Source organism: Anopheles funestus, chromosome 3RL (genome assembly GCF_943734845.2).
Source record: "Anopheles funestus chromosome 3RL, idAnoFuneDA-416_04, whole genome shotgun sequence".
NCBI classification, from domain to species: domain Eukaryota; kingdom Metazoa; phylum Arthropoda; class Insecta; order Diptera; family Culicidae; genus Anopheles; species Anopheles funestus.
This window is the reverse complement of record NC_064599.1, coordinates 8409607-8433483: the sequence shown is the minus strand read 5'-3', so window position 1 is coordinate 8433483 and position 23877 is coordinate 8409607. Positions and strand designations below refer to the sequence as shown.

Sequence of the window (23877 nt, the reverse complement as noted above, 5' to 3'; positions counted from 1 at the left end):
AAATTCGTCCAGAAATAGTGACAAGAGTCCTTGCATTAGCCGACAGCGAGTGTGAAACATACCGTGTGGAGTCTAGTGTGGATGTGGGAAAAAGACCCGTGGCAAAGTGTGTTGTTGCAACCAACACTATAGCACATTAAACTGTCCGTCATGTCAAGCAGACGTACTCTGCATCAAAAACCATCCACTACGAGAGTACCTAGCGTTTCGGTTCAATTTCAACGTCAAGGAGCGTGTAATTTACTATCGTCCTTTTTTCTGCTTCCTCTGTTCCAAACCACACCGGATGCCGGAAGGATTTGCTTGGGAATGCTCATAAATCAATCCACGCTGCTGGTGCTAGGTGGCACCACTAGCAAAACCGTTGTCTTCCCGGTGTGGGACTTAAATTAGACCAGCGAGGTGTAATTAAATCTATAGCTGTCCAGTTATTTCACCTGCGGATTGTTCGCCGTAATGAACGAGAGTAAAACGGAGCAAATTTCTATTCGCTTTCCTACAGAGCACAGTGCACAAAATACCTGTTGTTATAGTTCCTGAAGCCGCAAGAAAAAAAAAGAAACGATAAAGGGATAGTAATTGGCTAGCAGCACCAGCAGGGAATCGTAGAACCCTTCTTTATGGCATATTTATCCACCCCTATTTGCATCTTTGGTTTGAGTAAACCAGAACTCTGGGAATGTGTAAATGAAATTTAAATTAAAAAATATTCTTATATGGTTGTGGTTCAGTTCAGTCCGAGTTCAGATCCGTCGACCATTACTTTATTAGAAAAAATCCCATTTACTTCCCGTAACTAGTTCGTCGCAGTTTCAGAACCATTCTTTATCTCTCACAATAAGCATTGCGTGTATCTATTCAATTAATCTTTCTTTTAAATAAAAACAACCCTTGCGCAACTAATTCCTTCCACGCGGGGAAGTGAATGAAAGTGAAGCAACGAGCTTTGCATTTTCTTGATTTGCCGACATTACGGCCCACTTGAGCAGTGTCGGCAGAGGGGTAGTAATTTCCTTAATTCACCTCAATGTTGTAAGCTGTGCTATAAAAAACTTTAGTCTTTTTCCTGTATTTTTGAACCACACAGCATTGGACACTTTACGTGTAAAAGATATCGGCTGTATTGCACTTTCTTTTGATCGATGTTTCACCGACAGTAGGAATTGTAGTTGATTGTGTAAAAAATGTTAAAATAAGATTGTTTGTCGGAAGAAGTTTGTATTTTGTATGAAATGTATTTTCTACCTTTCAAGAAGCAATCCAGAAAATCATGAAAACATTCGAGAAACATTGCTCCATTTCTCACAAATAAGATAATCATTATCTTCAAGTGGTTAGTGCCTGGAGTTCGCAACATTACGAGTAACGAGTTCGTTACTCGTGCGTAAGCTCGTCTTGTTCCTTGTCCCATTCAGCACGAGGAGGCCACCTTCGGTTTTTTTTGCAATATTCTACCGCTCTATCTAATCCGCTACAAGTGGCAAGTATCCCGTCGTTTCTAACATTCACATGGAGCTGTTTGCATCCATCAGCTGAAGTGGGATATAGGAAGAAATCTAAAAATACGCCAATATAAATTGCCAATAACTGCAAAAACGATGTGGATTTAAGGATCGAGCTAACAAGCGAAAATCATTAACCGTACTACACTTAAACGGTCTTTAATCGTACCCGAAGCAGGTCTTATTAAGCTGTGGTTCGTCGTCCAAACGAACAAACGCTGATTCACCTACCCAAAAAACGCTAACGGAAGAAATGGACTGCAAAGAGTGCAAATTTGACCAATTACAACCACTGATTAGAGGCAATCCATCAACCGAACTGTTGGGATTCTGCGAAAGGGACGACTTCATTGTTCCCGCATGAATTTGCATTCTAGCGCTTTCGATGATAAGGAACGAATGGCGCCCGGGTGTACATGTTAATGAAACGCAAACCTCTGGACAAGGGTATGCAGCGATGCAGCGGGCATGATGAATACCACACCGTGCACACCTGGGAAATCTGGGGAAAACATGCCCTCGCTTTGTTGTTGCTGTAGTAGAGGAATACTTGCGCAATCGGCGGCCAACCGCCGACGTACGGTGCAAACGGTCGACCCCGAAAGATTCGAACGGTGAGATACTGCATACATAAATCAAAGCGCCTAACTCCACAAACATACAAGCCACGTGTGTGTCTGTGTTGGATGGAATGCTTCAATTCAGAAAACGGTTTCACATTGATCGCAATGCAATGATAACATGAGCCAGATAGCGGCGTTACGACGAGATTCGGATTGCTTCTGAAAACAAACAATCAAAGTGTGACTACTTTATGTATTTTTTCCAACGATTCTTACGTGACTCTAGTGTATGGTTCTTCGCTTAATTCGATCCCAATAGTGTGTAGAGTGTTGGTTTTTCTTAACGGTTTGGAATTTCTAAATTCTATCTTTCCATTTTCGAACAAAAAAATAGATCTGAAGTGTTACGATTGTTAATCGATGTCTTGTCATTTAATTGCCTAAAGGCTCTCGCCACAAGTGTTGTTATTTGAAAGTGAACATTTTCCTGCGTACAAAAAAAACATAAGTTTCCATCCAACGCTACCAATCAACCATTGCTCGAGTGTTGGCAAATATGGACGTTAGAAAATAATTGGAAATGCTAACAGTGCTTCTGCCGTTCTGTGCGTGTTTTCCCGTCCCGTTTGAAGCGACCGTTAGTGAAGGGTTATGAAAGACGACTACGAAGCCGTCAGTGGATGCTTCAAGATGAAATCCTTTTTTCGCAAGTATCAGAGCAAAAGCATGGAGTCGCTGTGTAAGCCAACGCCTACCGTGCTGACGGTGAAGCAGCTAGAATCGATGCCACAGGCCGAACGAAGCCGTCCAGCACGGCGGTACAGTCTAATCGGGACACCATCGTCCACAGACTATGGACCACAGACCGGTGAGGAGCGGAAGGTAACGTCCGGAACCGCCCACTATAACACCATCCCGGAGGAGAAGAAAAACGGCACCCTGGAAACGGAGCTTTTGTTGATGGAAAAGGTGAAGAAGCTGGACAATGGAGATTCGCTTATTACCGGTCCGAAACTAACGACGGAGCTTATCAATTCACCTGAGCCCCGATGGTCGCTTCCGTTGGAGCGCACCCAGTGCATACTGAGCAGTGGTATGGTAGCTTTTTTTGCTCTCTCTCTCTCCTATCCTTCAAATCATTCTACGGTCCAATTTACGTCCGTTTGACTTTATTCTACACGCTTTTTTTACTATCCACCCGGGTACTCTGTCTGCCGTGCACTGATGATGAATTCACGGACTGTGTCGCCAGATAACGGAAGTGAACAGAAGGTATACTATAGAACCTACTCGGCTCCGGGTTTTCGGCCCAGATCATATGGACGTCGATCGAACGGTTTGAAGGTGTTCCGATTTCCCGACATTATGGAAGAATCACCTTTCGTGGAGCCAATGACAGTAAGTAAGATGCGGTAAAACTTTCGCAACTCAACAAAAAAACAATTGTTTGTACCCAAAAAGTACTCACGAGAATTATAGAACGCATCTAGTAGCCTAAAACATTCGACGAATTCGCAATAAAACCAGCTGACTTCAAATCTGTCGCAGTTAACAGTGATATTCAGATATTGCACTGACATCACGTTGAGCTGTACAGATTGAAGCTGTGTTCTTTAAAAATTAAGTGCATCTGTTCTGAAACACTTGAGTTCGGTTTTGAAAATCAATTTTCGTGCTTACCACACTATCCGTGACGTGTCCATGAAACTTCCACACGGATGGATATTTCAAAGGTTTTAATCCGTCAGTTGAGTGCTCGCGAATGGCGTCGGTTTGCTGCATTTCGAAGTCTACCTGCGGATTCCATTGACCCAGCGTTCCGGCAGCATATACTGGCCAACTATGATGTACACTTTTACGAGTACGGTGAACTAGAACCGCGAGAGGTGGTAGTGTTCCCGGCGGAAGAACCTAAACCGGGTCCAAGCCAACAGTGGCGACCGGAACGGTCCGATGGGAAGGAGCAACAATTAGCCGATGATGTTGTCGAACACGGCTCGAAGGAAGGTTGTGATTTGTGTAGCAGTACGGATTATAGCGAGTTTTGTTTATTTGCCTGGATTACAAAGAGATTCGCTGTTTCTTTCTCTTCTCTTTTAGATGTAGAAGATGAATTGCTACCAAGTCTGTCGGAAGCGGAGGTTCAATTTATAGAGGTATATTTTTTCCGACTCGCACAACCGGCAAGAGAAGAGTTGTGGAATTGTTATTGTATAGTTTTATTACCGAGGTCATATCCGCATTACCAGAACAAAGCTTACGTAGACAATTACCACACAGTTTACCTTGTGGATCTTCATCTCAACAAGAGTGGAGAGCTCTAATGGTACTTTCCCGTTTTTATTACCCCGTTTTTTTTAGAGATTAGTATCGGATCTGAAGTTTCCCAACCTGCTACCACCGAATCCTGTGATTAAGGTAATGCTTTATGTTCATTCACTAGCAAATCCTGTGTAACGCACGGAATCCCTCGATAGCTTCACAAACGATGCACTTCATTTTCCCTGCTCCACTCGGTCTATTTCCAGATTTTGATTGCCTTCTGCAAGAATGATCCCGTGTTCGACGCGCTGGTCAATGCCAGCCATCGTCTCAGCCTGGAGCCAACGTTCGTCAAGTCGGCCGAAAGTGCCATTGAAGCGTTCCAAAATCCCAGCTCGGGCGGGCATCACATCATCATCGTGGACGCGCGATACCCGCGCACGATGGAAGCGGAGGCGCTCGGCAGGTGAGCCTAAATGTAGATTACTCGCACTACACACAGCCGTTGTACGCAGGGATGGCGGCTTGCAGTGCTGTCAAACGCGTTGTGCATTGAAAAGCGCGACAAGCGAACCATGGCTTTAGGAAAATGTGAAATCGATTGACCGAAAAGAGACTATTATGATTATGACTAGCTGTTTTTGGATGATGTCTACTTCTCCTAAGCAAAATCTCATCAGCACGGCTATTATACAGAACCGTTCTGGCAGATACTAACAAAGTTCATTTTCCTCATATTCACAGGTCAATTCGGAATTCGAAGGGTAGCCAACATACGACAATGGTTGCGGTAGTGAAAAAGAGGTAAGCATAGCTCTCGTGATGTTGGGAATTGTTATGCCAACGGCAGATGCCCTTCATTGTGCGCGACCATTAGTAAGCTTCCACTAGGAAGGTAGGATCCCCATTATAACCGTTTCAAAAAGCTGATTGAACTCTTGCCCCAAAATCAACGCTCTTCGATCGGAGATTTCGAACCGTTGGAAATAGCTGCCATGAAACTGTAAATCTTTCCAATCAAAGCACCTGACATCCTTGACGCAGATTTTGCAACAAAAAGTAGATTTCTCGATTTAAGGCAAATTCTATAGGCTCTTGTAGGTGTCACCGTAGCAATTGAAAGACTTGTTGAACGTGCTGCGAATAACAGGTGGCGATGGGTAATAAATGGATTCGTGACTATGTTCCTGCCGGGTGGATTTCATCCGAGGGTTCCCATTGATTGCCCATCCCACACGAGAGGGAACGGTAATGTCCAGTTGGATTTTTTATTGTCCGCTCTTCTTTCAACCCGCATCGCATTCACTGAAAATGGATACTGTTGAGGGAGACAGTTTCAATCACAGAAAATTGGATCCGTTTATGGGGACCAAATCAGTTTCGGGTGACGAAACATGCAGTGGGAAATAGGACAATTTGTTAAGCTTGCATGTACACTAATGCTGATGTCTTTTTCTTCATTTTTTCTCATGTCGACAGTGTGTTTGAAAAGGATGATACGGCTGTGATTTCTCTGTTGGATGTTGGCTATAATAGGGTAAGTATGGGGACATATTTAAACTTTCCAATAATTGCCTCTTCGCTACATTCAGAATCATTTGATCAACATGTCGCAATGTAAGCCACATCAGAAGCGTCCGCTACTATGAAACTAATATCAAACTAACAAGGACAACTCGACACTACACTATCGACGGGAAAGTTTCTCTGAATATTCCTGCGTTTGATTGACACCGAAGCAATTGACGTCAATCCATATATCCCGCCTCACTCAACGGTCCAGTTAGATTAGTTTCAATAGATCCTTATATCGGCCAGACGCTACCATGGACTACACACTTTGTCACACTTTCGCTCATTTGAGGGAAATTGTTCTCACACTACTCGCGTACGTGTGCTCTGGTCCTGTCTCGGTGGAAAAGAATGTGGCAAATTGACGTTTCTGGATGGAGCGACTCACAATTATCCAATTGGCGTTTGACATTCAATTTACCATATCCACGTTGACGTGATGTTCTGCCACCATGGGCACACCATTGGACGACCGTCGTCATTAACTTCACTCACTGATCACTGATGTTTGGTCGATGGTTCTGGATGTCGCGAAAGCAGTACAGTGTCTCCTGCTTGGTGCAGTAAATCCTAACAGGACTCGCCGACTAAAGAGTACACCGTCGTACCATCGTTGAACCGCAGTCGATTACTTCAGCTTAATGGCGTCGCTTAATAATGCTGTGCTCTGTTTTTCCTCCTATTGCAGTGCATTATCGAGTCTCCACATGTATCGATTTGTTCGTCGGAGCTGCGGCAAATCCAGCACTCGCTCGTCAGACCGCAGAATGTGATATCGACTCAACAGGTAGGTTTTAATCCCATGTTCAGCTTATACCGTCCCATTGTCCTGTCCTGGTACCGCGCGTACGGGGGTCAATTTTGCTTTCTGGCAATGTCATCGTGCCATCATCATCGTTACCGTTCAACCACAACGGGGCCCAACCTCTATCCAACCGGTCCGAGCCGTGGTGGTTTATCGTTGTTTATGTGCCACTCATATCGCTCCGATGATCCAACGGACAAATGGCTATCGTTCAGGAATATTTCTCTTGCACCGTTCTTCCCTATGCATCGTATCACACTGAGGGAGACATTTTTTAATGTTGCTTTCAAACGATAGAACGTGCTTTTGCTAATGCTGCTACATTTAGCCGTAATAGTCTTTGAAAGCAATTTTCATAAATTAATTCATAATACTCAAAACAAACAAATATAGATCTGTTATCGGAGGAAACCGGACGATAAATAAACTGTTCAAATAAGATCAGAAAAATTACGGACATTCAAAACCGGTCCGTAGGTAAGGTTTTTTCTATTTTACTGTCCATTACAGTACTATCGATCGTTCGTAGAATTTATGGGCCAATAAGAGCATTTAGCAATATACAGTTGACGCGACCTATTTCGATTAATTCGATCCACCGATTGCATCCGTATTTGCATCAACCTCCATTAACTCAATCAATCGTAGTTTACTATCGCAATCCTTGCTGTACCTTCCGGTGGTTCAGCTGTTGCCACAAACGCCATCCGATGCATAGCAATCGTTTTATTAATCTTCTACCAATCCTCTCACGCTTGAGAAGCGTTAAGGAAGTGCATTGCTTCACCGTTGCAAGTCCTCGGAGGTACTTGTAGCCAGTGACCGGTCACCACAGTGTTTGCTTGCGTGCAAACGTTAAGGTCTTCATACGAGGCTCTTGTTTATTCCGGTCCACCGATCATATACAGCCCCGGGTCGAAATGGGCGGTCAGACTAGGGCAAGATTTATGGTACCGTCATGTTGTCTGTCACTTTGTGTCACGGAGCTTACTAGTCTGTTCCAATACACACGCACACACATGCGCGTTTTCCCATTTTCCCACCGTTGGGTTGCCTATATCTGTGATTTATCGAGTACCGGCAGGTGAATAAATTGAATCATGTCATCAGTCGCATAGCTTTAAATGAATAGTTTATGCTGTTGAAACTGCTGGATTGGATAGTAGGGTGAAAGGTGGAAATGCTGATTCCAAAGGCTGCACATATTAGACATCAAGCGTGTGAACACACGAATGCACCGATGGAAAACCCTTGGGAAGTGCATAAATGTAATTCAATTTATAGTAAATACAATTAACTTCTCACTTCTGAAGCGTGAACAGGCGTAAAGGAGGCAGGGAACGTTAAATCGTCCTTTAAATATTTAATGCAATGCATGTGTCCGGCCATCCTTCTCAAACGCTTCAATAAACACGATAAATAATCGTCCTCTGGTAGTGATGAAGTGTTTCTCATTTCCTTAAACATAGTCCACAATTTTACAACAATTAGTGCAATTTCTCACATCTCTAGCTCGCTGGAACTGTCATCAAGCAACCAGCACACATCCTTGATAAATGAAATTATTTGCTTTTCGCAGGCACTGTATACGGCGCTTCATCGATCGAGAGAAGCGGTCATCATTACCGACGATACGCTCCGGGCACAGTATGCGAACCGTGCTAGCGAACGTGTGCTGAATATGAAGCTGGTAAGTGCGACCACCCTCGCCCTCCCCAGTGTGGGTTGGTTTGAGTTCTGTTCAAACACATTAAGCCTTTAACCGTGTCCCGGTTTCGCTCTTCCCCAACAGGATGAAATCGTTGGCAGATCTCTGAACGACTTGGTAACGGCCGATATTAGTAATATTTTATCTCATACCAGTAGATATAAGGACTACGACGGTTACCTTACCACGCGGAGAAAGTCCCAAGAATCATCACAAATCCATGTTCGTGCCGTACCTGTGTCGTGCATCGGAAGGTGAGTGTGGTCAGGTCAACACGATAGTTCGTTTCTTGCAGATGAGCCCATTAAGCAATTAAAAAGCCAATTACAAGCTACCAATAAAGCAACTCGCTTTCTGAATGGAAAAAAACAGGATCTATTCGAAAATGATGCAAAAAGCGTCAAAAATTGCATACTTTTCGAAACCACAACGCCTAAAATTATGCAATTTATAAACAAACGTACCGCCTATTCGATGCTGTTTATTTTCTCCCCGGAGGACATGTGCATTCCTTTCATTCTTCTATTTTCTTATGTATTAATTCCTTCCAGGAATCCCACACACTTAGTTTTAATCCTAGAATCATCATCCAGCGCACTCGTGTCATCGAACGCGATCGGAGAGGCACTGCAGACGTTACCGCAGGGTAAGGAGGTACCGCGCGGTTCACTGCACTCGATTCGACGGGGCAGCTTCGATGTACGGTCAATCGCATCAGATGGACTGCGGCGGACCAGCCTGGCGAAGTTGTCCTCGCTGCCGCTCGAAGCACCGATCACCAAAGTACTGAGCCTGCTGGCACAGGTTCAGGAAAACTGCTCGCTCGAAGAAGCCAAGCTGCTGGACCGCGTAATGGAGTTCCTCAAGCGCGAGGGACTGTACAGTCCGCAGATGAAGGAAATCCGTACCGAGGACCCGGTTGCGACCGATCTGATAGGAGCTCTGCTCACGGTGAGTTGTCGCGTGAGAATGAAAAAACAAAAAGCGCCGCAAACAAGCCTGATCTAATTTATCTTCGTATTGCCCTGACAGCAAGGACCGACGAACATTCTGTCGTCCAGGCGCAGCTCGAACGACTCCATCATACGCGGCGGTGGCCGACCATCTACAGGGAGCATCGTTTTCAACAAAACCAAAGAATCTTCAGAACTGTCCGACCTGCTACAGACGGCCCTGGATTGGGACTTTGAAATATTTAAGCTAGAGGAACTTACCGAGAAACGTCCATTAGTGTGTTTAGGTCAGTGACAGCACCCAACATCTCACTCGAGTGTCGCCGGTTCACTTTGTCCCCTTTTTGCTAAACGCTTTCTTCTTTCCTTTTGTGATTTGTTCTTCTTCTTCTCACGTGTAGGATTAGAACTGTTCCGGCGGTTTGATGTGTACAATACGTTCAACTGTGACGAGATGACGTTCAAGCTGTGGCTCATTGAGATGGAGAAGCACTACCACAGCGAGAATACATATCACAACAGCACTCATGCCGCTGACGTGATGCAGGTGAGCGGAAAATAATTAAAATTAATCCTCTTCCATCTCATCACCTCGTTTCCCATTTCACCTGTTACCCCACTCAATCCCTTTCGTTTTGCGGCTGTTGCCGAGTAGAAGGATTTTGTTTCGCCGATCCCCTGTCTTCGTATCCTATTCGCATGCAAATCCATTTCCACGATGGCTCTCGTTCTCGGTACTTTTGTTTCTGTTCACGATGGGTTTTGTAATATCCTTTTCTGACTCGTCTACCTTCGTAACAATTGTTGAGTGAGGCTGTTTTATATCAAGCAGCGTTTGAACGTTTGAATGCACCACCGTGGGAAAGCGACTCGGTTGCGTTGTCGGTCAGATAGCGGCAAGATCCTTTTTTTTGCACGAGAACCGTACTTAGATCGGTATAATTACTCGAAACCCTTGCCGAGTGCTCATCAAAGCAAAGAAAAATCTTTAAAAGCCTTTATACATTTCTTTATCTTGTGATGAAATTTAATGTTTGACGAGTCTTCCCAATGGAGACAAGAAGTCATCGAGGATTTCTCAAAGGATTTTTATTTGTCCATTTCCTCTAATGCCAATGCAATGCGTATTCTAACATGTTCCAGGCCACGGCAGTCTATCTGCAACAGCTGAGCAACCGAGAGATAAAAATAATGGACCGAATGGACGAAGCGACCGCTCTCATTGCCGCCGCAACCCATGACATAGACCATCCGGGCCGTTCGTCTGCCTTCCTTTGCAACTCCGACAGCTCACTGGCCCTGCTGTACAACGACATTTGTGTGCTGGAGTCACATCATGCGGCAACCACATTCCGGTTGACGCTCGGTGAGTTACGCTTAACACAGAAAGCTCTTCAACCGCTCGCCTAACACGCGTTTCTTCTTTCAGCTGACGATAAAATCAACATCTTTAAAAACCTGGACCGGGACATGTACAAATTGGCACGCTCCATCATTGTCGATATGATTCTGGCAACGGAGATGACGCGACATTTTGAACATCTGGCCAAGTTTGTCAGCGTGTTCGGTACGGACGTTGAGTCGAAGGAACCGCTCGCACCCGATAACGACGACAATCAGATACTGGTACGGCGTATGTTGATCAAGTGTGCGGACGTTAGCAATCCAACGCGCCCGCTCAAATTCTGCGTCGAATGGGCCCGCCGAATTGCGGAGGAGTATTTCATGCAAACGGACGAAGAGAAGCGCAAGAATCTGCCAATCGTAATGCCAATGTTTGATCGAACGACCTGCAGTATCTCCAAGAGCCAGATTGGGTTCATTGAATACATTATACACGACATGATGGACGCATGGAACAGTGAGTTTCAATGCCTTAGCGGTTAATTACAATACGTTGATTGTTCTATTTTGTATGTATGTGTGTGTGTGTGTTGCAGGTTTTATCGAAATGCCCGAAATCATACGCTACATGGAGTTCAACTATTCACAGTGGAAGCTATTCGAGGAGCAAGGCATCAACACGCTCAGCGACATCAAGCGGAAGCAGATGTCACTAAACGAAGAAACGGCAAGCTCGATCTCCCTGGAGGAGAAGTTCTAGTAAGCCTCCGGTTTTTAGGATAACCGTGCATTGTTGCTGGTCACGTTTTGATCGCTGTTTTTGCTGGTACAAACAAAACACACTGAAACGAAAATGTACGTGTTGGCGGACGACAAACCACCACTCAGAGCTGTGCATCGCTGCCAATGCGATGATACCGAGTGTCGCTAAGAAAAAACAAAGAGAGAAATTAATGTAATTACGGATAACGCCAACGCCAAAGGCCAAACGTCCCATACAGCGGACAGTTAAACGCGATCATATAAATGGGGCGGATCTTCCTTCCATGATTGTAGCAGTATTGTTTTCATACCATCGTCATTTACCGTACATCCCAATCCACATTACTGTGTAGACTCAGAGTTCTTTCGCGCATCCAGGAGAAGCAAACACAGCGAAACGTTAGAAAATACGACAAAAACACTAATCAAGAAAGAGCGAGAGAGTTTCATTGGTTTTTTGCACGTGCTAGGAATTGTTGTCCGTGGTGAAAAAAATGTGCTTGTTCTGTATCATGTACAGTGCATCGGTTAGCCACAGAGGTCACATTCAGGTTGGGATCGCACATAAAAATCACGGTAAAATTATATACATCTATCAGAGGTCCACCTAACACAGACATACACGCATAAATACACTCGTTTTTTGAGTTTATCTAGTTTGCTTATTATTTGGTCATTCTAAGAAAATTGTCTCTTTTGTAAAGTACTAATAAGATCTACTAACTGCGCAGTTTTGTTTAGGTTGTTATAGACACATAGTAAGCATCATCAGGCGGCCAATTTGCCACGTACAATGAGAGATATTGCAGGGATCTGCTGTGTCAAGATAATTCTCGACCATGTTTCTATTCGATTAGGTAGTTAGGTTAGGTAGGTAGTTTTGTTTTTCCAGTTTTGTTTTTTCCCCCAGATTGCTAGTTTACTCGATTAAAATTTGAATCATACAAGGTAGGGAGAGCGTGCATCCTACGCATGCACGCGTTTCTCCATAATAAATATTAAGAGGGAGTTATAGATGTATTATCACGAATAGGCATAATTTATTGGCTTTTGTCACCGTACCGTACCAGTGCGCACAACTGTGTCTGTTGGTAGGCAATCGGGAAACCAACCCAATTTACGCGTCCCTTTTTCGTAAAACAGTATTTATTGGATACAGCAGCGATCATGGAATCAGCTCCATGCAGCCATATTAACTTGTACGAAACTGCTTTCTCTCCTTACCATGCTTATAGTTTTAAACAACAGTTGGAACAGGTGTCATTAACATTGGCGTAATGTGTCTGATAGGCAAAACATTTATCACAGCTACTTCGTTGATCGAAGGGACCGATTGTTGTAAGCGAGTCAGCGAGCTAGAGGAGTTTTTTTTTCAATCGATGTATGGTAGACGTTCCTTAATCCAAAAGCGTACTGCTGTAGAGATGTTTAGACAAATTCTGCTCAGAAGCTCGCGTGTGGCTCAACAGCTACATGCGTATGAATGTGTGTACGCATATAATTGTGCATATTTAAAATACAGTAGATAAATGTTCTGTTAGCGAATCGCAGTTGATAAGTGCACCATATCTAGGATCCTTAACGGTGGTCATACAAAACGCTTTCTTGTATTCGTATATCGGTCTAGTTTTGTTTATCACGTAGTGTTTCTTTCACATGTTACTGCGTACACTGTGAACAACCAGGCGTCTCCATGTGGTGGTCTGTTCAGCATCTTTCTTTATCTTCCTGCAATCAACCTTCCCCAGCGCTACCGTTGAGACCTGAAATGGGTTGCATGTGCCAATGGTAGGCATATGTAGTAGAAACAAAACATACAGCTAAAATGGTGTCCCAATTATCGTTAATGTTACCAATCCAAAAGCTTTGCTGGGCATTGGATGACAGACATCGCACAATGGCCACACTGTTCCCTTTTGCGTAAGTGTTGTTTTGTACCGTGGTAGATGAACTTGCATAGAAAGCGAATTCGATCGCTCAACTTTTTAACACTTTTGCTTTGTCCTGTTTAGCAAGATGATAAAAATAGCCGTATGTGTTTGTGAAGTTAGAGAAGAAAGAAAAAAAACGATAATTGCAAATTGTTCCCCGATGAAATCAGTAGATGATACCCCTTTTATCTGCTAGTTGTCGTTCCACGTCCCACAAAAGCTAGTCGGCACAAACAATGCACATCCACGCGTGTTTACTAGCGTGTTATACTATCCTACCGTACGTTGATGTGACAATAATAGGGAACATGTGATAATGTTAAATAAAAAACGAAGAGGAAGAACACAAAGAAAACCCCACATATTTGCGGTGCATTCGACACTTTCGTACTTGTTTTGGGGGCGAATGGGTTGCTACTAATAGTTCACGCAGCACAACGTGTAACCCACCGAAAGTACTTCCCAACCTAAACAAAAACAAAACAAGGGTTCTATTAATGTTTTTTTTCTCTGTATTTTCTTACATCTGTTGAACTTTAGTTTTTCTTTTGTTTTCGATAACTAATCTGTTAAATGAAAGGATTTACTAAACAACTGATCTTCAAACGGTTTCAACTCCGAGCTCAAGCATATGCTATGTACCTCCTTGTTGCTGCATACAAGCACAATCGTACTATTACTACCATCAACATGGTTACAGTCACAGTTCATCTATATACAAACACAAATGGAAAAAACAAACTAAATATAATGCACAAATTACAGCTATTCGAACTGTTTAGATTTCCTACTCTCTCTCTCTCTCTTTCCTCTGTATCAAACACAAACCCTCTCTCGCTCGCCCAGCTTACTTTTTGGACAACTTTCCCGAATTAATACCTAACAAAAAAAGGGAAACACATTGCAGGTTTCCAAAAATACGGTCTAATTTTATTGCAAACTACTAAGCTACTAACGAAAACTTACTAATTTTCACCATACTACGACGTGTACAACCGTTAAGCACACATACACACTCACACATACAGACACCTACACATCCCTAATGCTAGATAGTTGTATCGTTCTGATATGCTGGTCATATCTGGTTTTAAGAAAAGCACCGTCAAATGTTTCACCATCTAACTGTAGAGAAAAGTTAGCGGACACGAATACGGGAAGGGGGGAAAGGGGATGAGAAACATCCACAAACAACACGCCATTTGATGGAATACGGGGGTTGGGACAAAGGCAAAACCTAAAGTTGCGAACCGTACTGTACGGTGAATCTTAGCCAGTGGCATAGATAAGCGTTAGTAAGTGAGTAATAAAGCCGGAAACACAAAAATATATCTAAACTTGTACCAACCAAACTGAAGCCGAACTAACGATAGACTCGTTAGCGTTTGTCTGTTGATGTAATTGTATTATCACTAGCGATTACTTATGCGCTAGGTAATCATCCATTCTCGAGCTCATGCTGGCATTGGTCATTTGAATAAAAAAAAACATTGTAGTAGTGAACTGATTAAACAGAAACCGTGCTGTGCTTACACACTACGATTGAACATGTTTGGAAAATGTATCTCACCGAAGCCTAAATGCAGTGTGGAAATATAATTAAAGAAGAGGCAAAAAACGCGACGTAAAACAAAACTTCAACAACCAAGTCGAGTACAACTTGGAGAAAAGGGGAGCGGGAGAAAAAAATAGTAAAAAATCGACAACATGTAATACACACCTATAATTTAGCGAATCGATGTGGTCTTTAATAAAGGCGCGTGTTAGCATAAACAAATAAAGAAAAAAACAGAACGTGAAACACGTGAAACACTCAGCTGTGCTACTAGAATGTGTGTGTGTGTGAGGTATGTTTGAAGAAGGAAGCCAAACAATCCTTCTAAATTGTTATTGGCATCAGGAGTCTGATAAAAAGAAAATTTAACAAAAAAAAAACAAACAAACAAACGGAGCAACACAAGCTAAAACTAAACCAAAACAAAACAGTGTAACGAATTGTTTCCGCAAATAAGTCTGTCTAATAAAGTGTAATAAGTGAAAATAGTAGTGAAAGTAGTCGTGTGGAGTAAGATAATGTGAAAGTAAGGAAAGGAAGAACAGCACATTTGGATAATGAACGTGAAAAAGAATGTGTGTAGGAAGTGAATTGATGGTGGTGCTGTGAATCATCATGCTCCAAAAGGTATCGGCGTTAGTGTAGTGGCTTAAAATAGAATTCTACTGTTACGTGTATCACGTGCGACACAAAAATGCATGATTGGTGCATTTCCAGCTTCCACGCTGATGTAGCATCGCTTTTGGGACCGAAAATTCGATTAGAAAAAAATGTTCTTAAAAAGACAAAAATGATTTTGAAATCAATCAAATTTGCTGCATGATAAACATCGTACAATTATTTTTAATTCGCAACCAGCAAAAGATCATCATCCGGTAAAAAATAGATTCAATTCATCTTGTCTCGTTCGGTGTGAATGAAAACTTAATTACAATTTCATTAAGCATCCACCATCTTGAGGCAGCGCTAATTGTCGCATCTTGCGATTTGTGACGTGCGGCAAATTAAACACCGATGCAACACTTAATTAACCACACGCGATTGCGTGAATTCCGTAAACAAATGCTTAAAAATAAAACCGATGACAAAGCCCATCATCATACAATGCATCCTTCAGCAGCGTGTATAAACAATATTTTGCTTGAATTATAAGTAGGAAGCAAATGTCTACCAAAAGCAACACATTCACAAAGAGGAGACAATAAAAAAAGAACTCATAGCTTGCTGAGTTAGGAGGAACTTATTTATAGCAAGCCAACGCACCCATGCTTCGGGGTGTGTGTACACGCTGCTGCTGCTTTCTAACCTTTTTCCTTCACTTGTGGAAGAATCACATTTTAATAATTCACCTTCTCTCGGTGTGTCCATTCTCGGTGTGAAAGCTATTTTCGGATGCCACACTGCCGCCACACAGGTGATCAACGCCACCCAGTGGTTCCCTTTTGCGATGCCTCGCATGATCATTCCATCCATCGGAACGACCTGCCATCTTTTCCGTATGATCGTGGAAAGCAAAGAAAAACTTCTCTCTGCTCATCTTTCCTTTATCTCTTTCTCTCTCACGGTTGTGAGGAAAATCTCTCACAGGAATGTTTCTTTCGAGTAAACAAACTCTGGCTGGATTCATGGGATTGTATTGTTTTCTCTCAACATAAAAATAATTCTCTCCGTTGCTCTTCTGTTTGGTCGAGTTTTTCCGTCGATGGAAAATTTCGGTTTGGCTTCCAAAGGAGCAACCATTATTCTCGCAGGGCAAAACCCGTTTAAAGCAAACCGGGTTCCAAAAATAGTGAGAGAAGTCACTATAAAAGTGGAAAACCGCTGCACGCAGTTCGTCAGTCCGTTCGACACTCGGTGAAAAGTGGTGATTGTGTGTAGTGAAAATTCCTGTCGTTTCTTTCCCTTCATTTTTTGTGTGACTCATTAAGGTTGGTGGGTGAAAGTGGAGTGAAATAAGAAAGAAAAGTGTGATACTTATTTTGGAATAATTTCTTACGATTATTCTTTATCCCACACAAGATGTCCGTTGTGCCGATGTTGTTCCGTGATTGGTGGGAGGATTTCGACACTCCACTCCGTTCGTCCCGGCTACTAGATCAGCATTTTGGCACCGGTTTGCGGTTAGTAACATCGAACTTCGGTCAACCAATCAAAGTGTGTGTGGGTGATTAAATTTTTCCCCATTACACTTTCCCTCGATACAGTGCGGATGATCTTTTCTCATCCTTCCCGGCACGGACGCCCCTTTCGTCTCCTTCGCTGCTACGCGGTGGATACTACCGACCGTGGCGTAATACTGCCCTGACACGGCAAGATTCTGGCTCGACGCTGAATCTCGACAAGGAACGGTTCCAGATCATTCTGGATGTGCAGCAATTTACGCCGGAGGAAATCACCGTCAAAACGTCGGACCGGTGTGTCGTGGTGGAGGGCAAACATGAGGAGAAGCAGGACGAACATGGTTTCGTGTCACGTCACTTCACACGCCGCTACATGCTACCAAGTAAGTTTAGCTGCCGGGGGTGAGGGAAAATTTAGAGGAAAATCTCAAGCTCCGGCTCGTTTCAGGTGGCCACGATCCAAACGATGTCGTGTCGACACTCTCCTCGGACGGTGTGCTTACCGTGACCGCACCGAAAAAGTCGCTCCCAGCACCGAACCCGGAACGTAGCGTCCCGATCCAGCAAACGGGACAACCGGCCAAGGACAAACAGGAAGCCCAACCGAGCGTAGAAGGAACGAAATAAAGCTGGGGAGAATAAACCTAAGGACATTATCGAACACACATACGCCTATTACACACACCCTCAAACAGACGCAACAGAGTATTAGATTCGATGTATTTGCTGAAAGTAGGGCTCTAGAGCGCGGTTCAACCCATTTGCTACTAATTTCACTACGGAACTGATCGTACAATAAAAGGAAATGCTATTTTATTCTTATTACGAAGTTTGCTTTTGGTCCTTTTTTATTGGGAAATAAAATTGCTTTGGTAAGGTAAAGGAATTCTGGTCGATTACGGCGAAGTTCTCCAAAGACTCCAAGAGAACATATAACAGAGGAGGTAACACTAATTTCCTTAAACCATCCATCATTCTAGTAATTCATAGAGTTTTCCCGCTTTCTCACGTGGTTGAAGATCTTCTCATAACACAGTGCGTGACATAACTATATAACTACCTGGTATTTTTTTCTAAAGAATAAAATATAAACTTAGAACCATTTTTCTTACAGCTCAAACAAACATCTTCTTCACTTTATTTCACTCAAAAACATCCATAAACCTTCCATAAATCGTCTTCGTTAATACTTTGCTAATCACTTTGGCTCATAGTACTGTGTCGGTAAACCAAACAAATGGGCGAGTTCTCAGTTTCGTTCATTTACCATTGCTCTCGTTGGTCACACTTTCCGATGTCGTCCGGACACTTTCGACCGTACGCTCCTCGATGCGCTGTATCGGTACCGTCCGTTCGTACATAACTTCCGGCGCTGGATGCAGCACCTTCTTCGGTGCCACAATCGTCAATACACCGTCCGACGAGAGACTCGAGATGACGTCCTTTGGATCGTGATCGTCTGTGAAACGGGTAGAACATCGAAAAGAGTCAACATTAGCTAAAGAGACACCGTTGATTTAGTGCCGTCGGCCGTTGCTTCGTTTGTTTGTATTCTCTTCCATTTGAAGTGTTGTTTCAACATGAAAACCTAAACACTCGGACTGACCTGGGAGTACGTAACGGCGGACAAAGTGACGCGAGATGAAACCATGATCGTCCTGCTTCTCCTCGTGTTTACCCTCGACCACAATCGAATTGTTGACGGTTTTAACGGTGATCTCATGCGGTGTGAATTGTTGCACGTCCAGATTGATCTGCAGCCGGTCGGTGGTCGGTGCGGCGTTGATCAGACCGTTGCTAAACTTGTGCCCACCGAACTCACTCCACGGACGCCGAAAGCTGCCGAGCCGGGATGAGCGCAAATTCGACGCATGAAAGCTGGATGCTATCTTCTGCAGATCCTCGGAACTGTGGGGCAGACACAGAAAAGCCACGGCATAAGATTCATTGAAACACATTCCGCTTCAACGCACTGTTACAAACGTACAATATGCCCGTAGCGAACTGTTGATCGAACAAGCGCGATGTACGACGAGGGCTGTCAAACAGATCGTCATCCCACCAGTCGCGGAAATACATCGGCACTGAGGACATTTTGTCTGGTTCACCTTTAACACTCGCACTGGTCACACTTTCGCGAAGGAACACACGCTTAAAACGCGTTGAAACTGCCGACTGAACCGGGTTTCAGCTGCAGTACGCGATATTTATATGACATCGGTCACTTAACACCCGCGCCCAGTCCTTCCATTTTACTTTTCGCGCCACATTCTTCTCCCACAGATTAGACCATAATCCATTCGATGAGCAGAGAAAACATTGAATGTAAGAAGAGAATGTACAACCTCACGTTTACCACTTGGATCTTGGTAGGGAATGTGTGAGAGAAAACAAACGCCAACGAATAACTCTTGAGGGATGTTAATGAAAATTCACCCCCTAATGGAAGAGTTGTCTTTAACAGCGCGTCCAACCCTTTCTGCTCCCGAGGGTTAAGACCCATTGCATCCATGGCAAGTGCTCGAGTGTGTGAAGAACAATTATGAAGTGTCGTCATGCCGGTTTGTTTACGAAAGATCACACTCGATCAGCTGCTGCTGCGTGAGTACAGACGGATTCTTCTCTTGGTAATTTCGCTTCTGCTAGATCATCTGGTAAATTTAAATTAATGATTAAACAACGATACCAACACATGTGGGTGGATGAAGTTCACTAGATCGATCGCCATTGTAAATGGGGAGGTCTGGCATTTAATTAAATGGAAAATTAATCAATTTGCTCAAGGGTGGAAGAACGTAAACTGCACTATTTTATCCTCCAAACCAAATGAGAATGATCGAGTTAGAAGAAAGATTGTTTTGATAATTTCAATTTACAATAATTTCTAGAACTACATACGTAAAATAACGTTCATGGTGATAAGTAGTTGTTTACTGCCACTTCTCTTCTACACATTGCTGCGGAATATATTTGAATAGTGCGCGAGACATAAGTGGCTCGTAATCTGTCCAAGTGTGGTTCTATATTTGCCGTACTCATTTTACCGTTCCCGCATTGTTGATTTGAAATTTCATTCCCGCACACATTTGCGAAAGAAATCGTTTAAAGGTAAAGTTAAACGTGAGAAGAAGATGATATGAAATATAATTAAACCTAAGCAATTTGCTTACCGCAAAGGTAAAACGTTGAAAATATTCCAAACTCACAGCTGACGCTTGCTAACTGAAGCAGCTGTTGAATTGCATTGATCGAATCGAATTTGGCGCGAACGACCGGCAAAAATCCAAAACGACTTTTCGACACCAAGAGAGCATCCAACGGAGGAGGTAATACTCACTTCCAGCTGAGGATGATCTAGTATTGGTGATCGATAGTATGAGAGTATGCGATAAAGGGGAAAGAATCTCTCATCTCTCGCAATCCATTCGAACAATAGTAAAGCATCTCGAGTAACTATCAATGATAACATGCGAGAAAAGAATAGCTATACGACATTCTAGAATGGCTGTTAGAGGAGAGTTTTACTTTTTAAGATTTACCTCCACCGTTGGATGTAACAAGCCATAGCATTTTTTTGGGCATGTTAATCGATAAACTGTGTGTTCGGATTTTTGTGGGGTTTCAACACTTTCGTGAAATCAGAATTTTTGGTTTTACACGTTTGCTTTACTTGTAACTATTCCGTCGTGGTACTGTTGTTGTGATGTAAAAATGTTTTTGTAACGTGTTTTTTAACTGACAGTTTCACACACTGACAGCACGCACTGACAGCACTTACTGACAGCACTAAGCTGCCTTCGATCGTGCAGCACAACTGCACATTGGGCAAATATCAGGACTTAGGCGGTAACATTCCCGGCTACCTTGAAATAACACGTTATTTCGAAATCTAATTATTGATTGGAAGCAAGGCTATTCTCACTACAGGTCGCATGATTGTCTTGTGGTCGGAGGTTCTCAGCGTAACAACCCGGACTATTTGATCCCTTCCTGGATGGATGGCGGTAATCCTAGCGAGGGGCCACTGAGCTGGAGGAATGTTATCTTCCTTTAGGATGACGACACGCCCGACTTCGATGGTGACTGGCGGCTTGCTATGCTTGGTGGCTCGCGCTTGAAGCTGCTGCAAGTACTCTGGGTACCAACGAGCCCAAATACCTTGCAGCAGTTTTTGGGTACGTTGCCAATGCGTTAGTCGATTATCAGGGATGTCAGTTAGACTTACATCAGGTACCAGTTGATAATTGGATCCTGTAAGGAAATGACCTGGAGTCAATACGTCCAGATCGTTTGTTTCTGACGGGATGGGAGTGAGCGGACGAGAATTCAGACACATTTCAATTTGCGCGCATAACGTCAGAAAGTCTTCGTACATGATAGTGGAGTCTCCCAATTGTTTCTGAAGATGCTGCTTTACCGACTTAACCGCGGCCTCCCACAGACCGCCAAAGTGTGGAGCTCGGGGTGGAATAAACTTCCACACTATTTCATTGATCGCGCACCAACCAAAGATCAGTTCTCGTGATTTCTCATCAGTTTTCAGCTGCTGGTATAAGTGATGCAACTGATTCGCTGCTCCCTTGAAGGCAGTTCCGTTGTCTGAATGCAGCTCCTTGACCCTTCCTCGCCGCGCAACAAATCGTTGTAGGGCTGCGATAAATGCAGCTGTTGTCAGGTCTGTTACTACCTCGATGTGCGCTGCGCGCGTTGAGAAGCAAACGAATATCGCTATATAGACCTTGCGGGGTGTTGCACGTCGAGCTCCGAATTTGACGAAAAAAGGGCCGCAATAATCAACTCCGGAGACCGAAAAAGGACGGGTAGGTGTTACTCGAGCAGCAGGCAAATCAGCTACCACTTGTTCAATAAAAGCTGGATTTCTCTTAAAGCACGTGACGCAACGATGGTAGATTGCTCGAATTAGCTTCCGAGCACCTAGAATCCAGAAACGTTGCCTTAAAGACGCAAGCATCAGTTCTGGTCCAGCGTGTAGGAGTTTTTTGTGATACTCTTCCACCAACATGATGGTTAGCTGATGCTTGCTGGAGAGCACGATCGGATGTTTAAACGATGCTGGAACACTAGCATTAAGGAGTCGTCCTCCTACACGGATGAGACCATCGTCGGTGAGTTTTGGATTTACCCATCGTAAACCAGATGACCGGGGAATAGGTCGACCTTTCTGCAACGCATGTAACTCGTCTGAGAACATCTGCTTCTGTTGCAGTGCACACAGTGCAACTTCTGCTTTCTGTAGCTCGTCGGATGTCAACCACGGATTCCAATTCTCAGGGATAACTTTATCAGCAGGCTTATGAGGATGGTGTCGAACTTTGGAGATGAATCGAATACAATAGGCTACAACGCGTTGAAGCCTGGTATACGATGAGTACTTCGACACTAACTCATCACAGAACGTTGTTGCGACAGTAGCCATAAATGTGACTGTAGGGTTTCGCGACTCTTCTTTAGTTGTTGTCCCTTCGTCGATTGAAAATAAGCTAGTAGGCCATGCTTCGGACGTATCAGATAGCCATTTTGGACCAAACCACCACCTTGATGAGTAGATGATATCAGCTGGATCCATACCTCTGGAAATGTCATCTGCTGGATTGGCGTCTCCCGCGATGTGACGCCATTGACTGATGTTAGTAGTGTGGAGGATTTGAGATGTGCGATTGGCCACGAACGTCTTCCAGCGAGATGGTGATGAATTCAGCCAATGCAATACAGTGGTAGAATCGCTCCAAAATGTTACCGAAGCAGGAGTAAAACGTAGTGCTGCGATGATCTTCTGGAATAGTTGAACATTTAACAAAGCGGCACATAATTCTAATTTTGCTATGGTGAAATGTGACTTGATGGGAGCCAATTTGGACTTGGCGGTTAGTAGATGCGTAGCAATACCATGGCTAGACTTGATTCTTACGTAACAACATGATCCGTAGGCTCGTTCCGAAGCGTCTCCAAAAATATGCAGTTCGCAATTTTCACTATCGATTCCAAAGATGAAGCGAGGAATATGGAGTTGTTTTAGTAGATGAAGCGTTTGTTGGAATGGTTTCCACGACCCTAACAGTTTCGCCGGTAATTGCTTATCCCAATCAATCGACTTGCCCGTATCTGCATCAATGATATTCCAGGCTTGTTGCATCATTAGCTTAGCCTTGCATACAACAGGTCCAATTAACCCCAGCGGATCGAATATTTGAGCGACTGAAGATAAAAGTTGACGCTTGGTGTTGGCGATGGGCACTGGGTTATTTTTTATGTTGTAGCAGAACGTGTCATTTTGGGGCTTCCATACAAGACCAAGAGTCGTGATAGGATTGTCCTGTAGGAATTCCAGACCCTTTGGCGACGCCAAATCTTCATCCTTAATGTTCTCCAACACCCGTGAGTCGTTCGACGCCCACTTCCTCAAGCTGAACCCATACTGGTTTAGTAAGCGCGTGACATTTTGCTGTAGGAGAGTTGCGGTATGCACATCGCTCGCACCTGACAAGAAATCATCTACATAAAAGTCATTCTTTATGGCATTCGCTTCTAGTGGATGACTTTCCATTACGTCGTTTGCGATTTGGATTAATGCTCGAGTTGCTAGAAAGGGCGCACAAGCAGTACCATAGGTTACAGTCTTTAGGGCATAACCTTTAATTTCTTGCGATGCATCAGGCCGCCACACAATACACTGAAGCGCTTGATCGTCCGAATGTACCTCTATCTGTCGGTACATTTTTTCTATGTCAGCGCAAAGAGCAATGGGATTAGTTCGAAAATGAAGAATGGTTGAGAACAGA

General features: G+C 43.7%; 3 protein-coding genes across 26 annotated transcripts in view; 2 read left to right on the top strand and 1 right to left on the bottom strand.

The window, feature by feature from the left end:
• Window positions 1-15448, top strand: part of LOC125770639 (high affinity cAMP-specific and IBMX-insensitive 3',5'-cyclic phosphodiesterase 8) — a 125878-nt gene extending 110430 nt beyond the window's left edge. For 21 of the 24 annotated variants that reach the window (XM_049440507.1, XM_049440508.1, XM_049440518.1 and 18 more), the window contains 13 exons: window positions 4427-4483; window positions 4594-4793; window positions 5072-5131; window positions 5807-5864; window positions 6588-6686; window positions 8284-8394; window positions 8497-8666; window positions 8964-9363; window positions 9445-9652; window positions 9767-9912; window positions 10509-10731; window positions 10795-11226; window positions 11306-15448. In XM_049440507.1, coding sequence (XP_049296464.1) covers window positions 4427-4483; window positions 4594-4793; window positions 5072-5131; window positions 5807-5864; window positions 6588-6686; window positions 8284-8394; window positions 8497-8666; window positions 8964-9363; window positions 9445-9652; window positions 9767-9912; window positions 10509-10731; window positions 10795-11226; window positions 11306-11469 — 2328 coding nt within the window. In that variant the 3' untranslated portion in view covers window positions 11470-15448. Of the gene's footprint in view, window positions 1-1525; window positions 3159-3317; window positions 3464-3507; window positions 4222-4426; window positions 4484-4593; window positions 4794-5071; window positions 5132-5806; window positions 5865-6587; window positions 6687-8283; window positions 8395-8496; window positions 8667-8963; window positions 9364-9444; window positions 9653-9766; window positions 9913-10508; window positions 10732-10794; window positions 11227-11305 lie in introns of those variants that run through there. The other 3 variants (XM_049440519.1, XM_049440528.1, XM_049440526.1) reach the window with 3 other exon arrangements.
• A 1306-nt stretch (window positions 15449-16754) lies between these two features.
• Window positions 16755-17902, top strand: LOC125770723 (protein lethal(2)essential for life). The gene is made up of 4 exons (XM_049440674.1): window positions 16755-16885; window positions 16977-17077; window positions 17162-17460; window positions 17526-17902. The coding sequence occupies exons 2-4, from the start codon at window positions 16977-16979 to the stop codon at window positions 17702-17704; spliced, it is 579 nt and encodes a 192-aa protein (XP_049296631.1). The 5' UTR covers window positions 16755-16885; the 3' UTR covers window positions 17705-17902.
• A 277-nt stretch (window positions 17903-18179) lies between these two features.
• Window positions 18180-19330, bottom strand: LOC125770720 (protein lethal(2)essential for life-like). Its single transcript, XM_049440670.1, has 3 exons — window positions 19065-19330; window positions 18684-18985; window positions 18180-18536 (listed from the first exon to the last, which is right to left on the bottom strand). The coding sequence occupies exons 1-3, from the start codon at window positions 19169-19171 to the stop codon at window positions 18337-18339; spliced, it is 609 nt and encodes a 202-aa protein (XP_049296627.1). The 5' UTR covers window positions 19172-19330; the 3' UTR covers window positions 18180-18336.
• Between the last annotated feature and the right edge of the window lie 4547 nt (window positions 19331-23877).